At 39.6% G+C, this 5,898-nt stretch overlaps 1 protein-coding gene across 2 annotated transcripts in view; it reads left to right on the top strand.

Annotated features, from left to right (window-relative positions):
* The window catches only part of Gda (guanine deaminase), a 78,502-nt gene extending 73,046 nt beyond the window's left edge, over positions 1-5,456 (top strand). For both annotated transcript variants that reach the window (XM_021202289.2, XM_029545716.1), the window contains exons 13-14: positions 750-777; positions 1,567-5,456. In XM_021202289.2, the coding sequence (XP_021057948.1) occupies positions 750-777; positions 1,567-1,637 (99 nt within the window). In that variant the 3' untranslated portion in view covers positions 1,638-5,456. The remainder of the gene's footprint in view (positions 1-749; positions 778-1,566) is intronic.
* Positions 5,457-5,898: the final 442 nt, after the last annotated feature.

Raw genomic sequence — 5,898 nt, 5'->3', positions numbered from 1 at the left:
TAGCCCTGGCTGTCCTGGAACTCACTTTGTAGACCAGGTTGGCCTCGAACTCAGAAATCCGCCTGCCTCTGCCTCCCGAGTGCTGGGATTAAAGGTGTGCGCCACCATGCCCGGCCCTTCCCGCTTTTGATTGTAGGGGAGTGTCTTCAAGTGTGGTCATTTTGCTGGTTTTCATTCTTTTGCTTCTCATTCTTATATTAGAGTAAATTCCCGAGAAATACACTTTGTATTTCATCATTTTTCTTCTGTAATATACCTTTTGACACACTTGCATCACTTTTTGCAATGATTTCTTCACCTTGTGTAATACTTTGCCTCTGACAATTTTAAGGTTGTCTGTCAAGAATATTCCAGGAATAAGCAGGGTATGGTAGCACACTCCTTTAATCCCAGCACAATGGAGGCAAAGACGGGCAGATCTAAGTTTGAGGCCAGCCTGCTCTACTTAGCAGGTTTCAGAACTATGTTGAGAGCCCGTTTCAAAAACCAATAAACAAACAAACAAACAAACTCCAGCAATGGGTAAGCACTTCTTAATAGCTGGTAGGCTGATTTTTCTTTGCTAGCCCTGGGCTTAGGTTTTCATTTATTCATGTGTTTTTGATAAGACCATTCTTTATTAAAATGTAAATTATGTCATGGAGAAACAAATTTCAATTTCTGGACTTTGCCAACAGCATTTATCCATAAATTTTATTTCTAAATGTTCACAATAGTATTTCTTACTATCTGTATTTTCTATTTTTTAGGCTGTTATCCAGAAGTTTCTCTATCTAGGTAGGTATATTTATGTTTTTGGGCTAAACACAATGTTTTCTTTGTCCAGGACTCTTAGAGGTGCACATTAAGCTCTATGCATGTTAATTTATGTTAACTCACTAAAAAAAAACAAACAAACAACTCAGTTCTCAGCACTGAGCTTGAATGCTATGCTTGTATGCTATGACACAATGCCTAATAATTCTAAGAACATGTAAGTCTGAGCTGGGATGTAGCCGGGGAGAGAGCTTGATGTCAAGTCCTCTTGTGCTCCTCTTGTGTTCCACAACCTCCTTATTCTGGGACAGAACTGAAGTCACAATCAGAGAGTCATTCCCTGAGACATAATTGAGTCGGGAGAGCCTACACTGCCTCCCTGCCTATTGAGTGCGCTCAGTGATGGACAGTATTAAGCTTTGCCAGGCCAGGCCACATCTGCAGGCTGCTCATCTCAATGTGCTGAGGGTGATACTGGGGGTAGAGATAGTGTCCTCTTACCTGGGCTCAGAAATGCCAGGCAGCCCCTTCAGCAGAAAGGTCAGCGATGGGAAATTATTGAGCTACCTATGATTTTCACCTCAGATATAGAATGGAGACCCCAGTCCTCAACAGGCTAGGGTGTCTTGATCAAGTCATCTCCACAAGACTATAAATGATCTGGGAGAAATAAAGTTTCTACCTTTGGGGACTTGTGTTTCTTCTTTTAAAGTTTTTTTTTTTTTCTTAAAATCTAAAGGAACCTAAGGCAATCATTGACCCCCCCCCCCCAAAAGCACAGTACAAATGATTCTTTGGTTTTAATTTCAGGAGACGACCGAAATATTGAGGAGGTTTATGTGGGTGGAAAACAGGTCGTTCCATTCTCCAGCTCAGTGTAAGGACCTTGGACATCCATGACATTCTCCTGGGAAGACATGATTCCGCAATCTTCCTCGTGCCCAGGGACCAATCAGAAAGTATATTTTAAAAAAAGTACCGTGTTCTTTGGATGACTTCTGTTCCTGTGTCTCCTTCCAGTGCTCACTTGGTAAACTGTTTGAAGGGAGTGTGCTGTTTCTCCACTCTGGTCTGGGAGCATTGTAATTTCATGACAGTGCCTCCCGTTGGGCTGTTTAGATTTGCATTAACACAGAAGACAGTGTTAAGAACTGGCAATGTGCTTCCAATAGTGAAGTAAAACCTTTCCACATAGGGAAATACAGGATGAGGAGCTCTCCCTATGTGGTTAGACACTCTGCTAATGACTGAGAAAATTAGGAAACTCCAGTATGGACCAATGAGCAGATTTTTGTGAGAGCGCACAAGGTAGACATTGAAAAGACATTGGAAAACCATTGATTGTGCTTGGAAATTAAATATAGAGAACACTCGTGTAAAAGGAGAACTTCCTGGATTTAAAACATGCTTCTAGATTGACCTTGTCTATGGACATTTGCACTTTGTGAAATTTGCATTTCAGGGTGTGTTATTGTTATGCTTTCCCTTCTTGGGATGAATGTCAAAACCCGAATGCCATGCGCTTTTCAAATATAGTTCTATGCTTCAAAGTGTTTGGCAGAAGTTGAGTAGTAAAGATTTAAAGTCTCTTAGGGGTAGTATTCACATAGCCGCAAGGCATAAATAGTTGTGTTTTTGTGTACTTCAAAATCATCTTGATTCCTGGCTGTGAGGTGTTCCAGTTGCTTCTGTTTTATTAGATGAGAAACAAGCCCTGTGCACGTTGCTGCTCTGTAGACTGGAGTCTTCATAAATCGGGGAATTACTGTATTCCCCGGAGTTGGTAACACTAAGGGGACAGGGTTCTTTGTAATGCTGAATCTACCCAACGCAATGCATAATCATTGCTGTACAGTTCACCCTCCTATCAATGTGCTAGAACTTAAAAGCCAAGTGCAAGTCCCTTAAAGAATTATGGATAAGGCTCTGTAAGGCCGGTATACCAAAAGAACTCTATGTTTTGTTTTGTTTTTTAATTTCTCAAATTGTCATTGTAATTCTTTAAGATTTTTCTGGCATTAAAATCTTAGAATAGTGAAAAGGATATAAAAATTCCATTTAATATTTATATTTCTAGGACTTACCTGTCCTAGACATCAAGGAATATTAGACAAAAGAGGGCCTTTTAGCTTTTCTAACTTATATAGAACCAGAACTAAAACCAGGTCATGACCACATGGCAGAGCCTTAGGAAGCAATGTTGTGGATTCTACTTAAATACTACATTTTTCTTAATTAATTCCACCTCCTATAAATAAGAAAGGACCAGGAACAGGCTTTATTAGCATATATTTCATTCCTAGGGTTTAGGTGAGTTTCCATTGTATCTTATAACAAAAATCCATTAGGCAATAGTTAGTTTTCACATCTAAGAACACATAGTTCTTCTGTTCTCCATGCTAACTCAGCAGTAACTTGTCCAGATCTATTTTCCTAGTACAACCACTTTTAGATCTGGTTGAGTGTATGTTATATCTAAAGATGGTACACATTTAAGGTCTTACTTTGTTTTATTTTAAAAGAAGAGAGGGGGGGGGATTTGTTTTGTGGGATATAGGTTAGTAAACCCAACCTCTGGCTTTAGTCTGCATGTCCAGTGTTGCTAGCACATCAGAAATATCAAAATAAGCTGCCAGATCCCCCTGCCCCATTTCTCTCTGAGGCTGTGTCTTTTGACTCTTGTCAAAGGGTTTGCAGACCTCACACTCGTCCTCTTGAAGGGTGTGTATTTTGATGTTGAACATCAGCTTTTATTTAAACTTAAGACTCACATGCAGTAATATAAGTAAATGTAATTCTTGAAGCAGGAATAGCAGTGGTCATGTAACACCATCCTGTGGAGCATTCAGATTAGTCCTGATAATGTGTTGCCAGTTGAATAACTTCTAATAGAAATAAGGTGTTGAAGTGTTTACATGTACTTTGAGTACTTTGATCTCCCTGCATCACTTGTAACATACGTGTTTTAATTCCCCAAGTGAAGTGTTCATGAGTGTTACTTATGCTTGTTTGAGTGTCCCACACATAGGGCCAGATATCCTGCACTTTGAAATGCTGCGCTCACCTAATAACACAGGTTGACTTTCCTAATTATGGATAGGCACTGTTCCAAACCTATCCCAGCTGTCACTTTATGTTTGAATGGTTTGCTCTCTGTAGAAGGAAGGAAAAAGAGAAACAGAGAGAGGAAAAGGGAGGGAGGGAGAGAGGAAGGGGAGGAAGGAAGGAAGGAAGGAAGGAAGGAAGGAAGGAAGGAAGGAAGGAAGGAAGGAAGGAAAGAAGGAAGGAAGGAAAATTATCCTGCCTATTCCATACCATTTGAATAACTTCTCTAGAGTTTTTGATGAACTTCATTGTAAAAGGTTAGAAGGCATTAAGAGTTAGCATGTGTGTTATATTTATAACATATTCTTGCAGCCAAAACACAAAAGTAGACTAACCAAGTTGAATTTGATTTTCAAGAAAAAAGGTGGGGGAGGGATCAGGGGCATTAAAAATAAGAGGTTAGAACCCAGGAGGCCATCCTAATCTACAGGACCAACGAGGCTGGATTCCTCTATTGTCTTATCTTAGCTGCTTCTTTACTTGCACTGTCAAAGACTTCACAGTCCCAGAGGGTATGCCAGAAAGGGGCCTTTCTAAAGTAATCCTGTGAACACTGCATTTCTTTGCTTCTTTAGTGAAAAACATTTCAAGACAAACGAAAGGAAATAATAGAAAACCCCCCTCTTCATTGCTTTGCTGATTTTGAGATGTGCCCTCAAATATCCCTGAAATCATACAGAGCCAACATGACTGCCAGATCTGGCAATATGTTCTAAATCTCCACTCTCTACCAGATTATTTCTATTTTTTAAGCTCTTTCACTTTGGAAGCAGACATATGGAAAGCCTTCCAGGCACACTGGAATGCACATTGTATCAGTTCGATCAGTGTGTATATGTGGAAGATACCCAGAACTCCATGCTTCTGCAGCCTGGTAGACATCTTTTAAAGTTGCTGTTGCTGGACTATTCAAATATATGAAAAGAGTTATCTTAGCTGTTAACAGGTAGAAGGAGACATGGATCGTGGGCAATGACTCAAAATAAATCTTAAATTACAGGGACTCTATGACACATTAAAAAAAAATTAAAGACCAAAAAGAGATGTTTGCCATTTCTAATCTACTAGCTGCTGCATGTATGGTTTTGCACAATCACTTTATAATGTCGTGGGAAGAAGCAGACAGGGGAGACATCACTGAGAGAAAACACTTGATACACTTGATATTTATTACCACGCGTGTTTTAAAGTTTACCCCACCTTCCTGCCCATCTCCAGCACTGAACGTGAAAGATGCAGTGTTGAAGGGTTACTCTGTGGACCTAGTCCAAGTTTAGTGAAATGCAATGTCAAGAAAGTCAATGAGGAAATTAAATGTAAATTCTGAGCAGGCATTTACTGGGTTACTTGAGCAACCAATAATTATGAATTTCTGTTATTTGGCAGTGACTTATCTGTCTATTTCTTACCCAAAAAGCCCATCAGAAGGCATTCCTTACATTATTGTTAACCTCCTGATCACTGTTCTTAAGGATAGATACATATATGTGTATGTAGTCAAGGGGACATCCTTCCCCTCAGTATCTGTATGATTTGCTTATTGTTAATGTACTGAGTGAGCTCCTTTGTGCATCAGGAAAAAAAATTAAATGAGATTTTGTGTTTCCATTGGTGTGTGTTGTGTTTGCTTTTTGCTTTGGTTGCAATTCCTATCAGTTCGATGGAAGAAAGATGAATCTGATAGTACATTTTTCCTTTTTAATAATGGATTGAAAATGGACTATAATATTTAGCTGTGGATCAACATACATCTTCCGTCATATGATACTCACTACACACTGCTTTTTAAATGAAGCTGCTGCAGTGGCTCTTCTAGACTGTCAGCTTGTTTGGGTTGATTAGGGAGGTAAAACGTGTTCTAGTTGTACCCTAAGGAAGTGCAAGTAATGACTGAATCATTAGCTCATGAAGGCTCTGGCCTAATGAACAATTTAATGCACTATAGGATTATTAGACTATAGGATTTGGAGGGGGTGGAACAAGATCAGGTGAGGCCCTCATGGGAAAATGTAGGTCACTGGAGACATGTTATTAGGG

Source organism: Mus pahari, chromosome 1 (assembly GCF_900095145.1).
Source record: "Mus pahari chromosome 1, PAHARI_EIJ_v1.1, whole genome shotgun sequence".
Taxonomy (NCBI): Eukaryota; Metazoa; Chordata; class Mammalia; order Rodentia; family Muridae; genus Mus; species Mus pahari.
The sequence above is the reverse complement of the archived record's forward strand: the minus strand, read 5'-3'. Positions and strand labels throughout refer to the sequence as shown.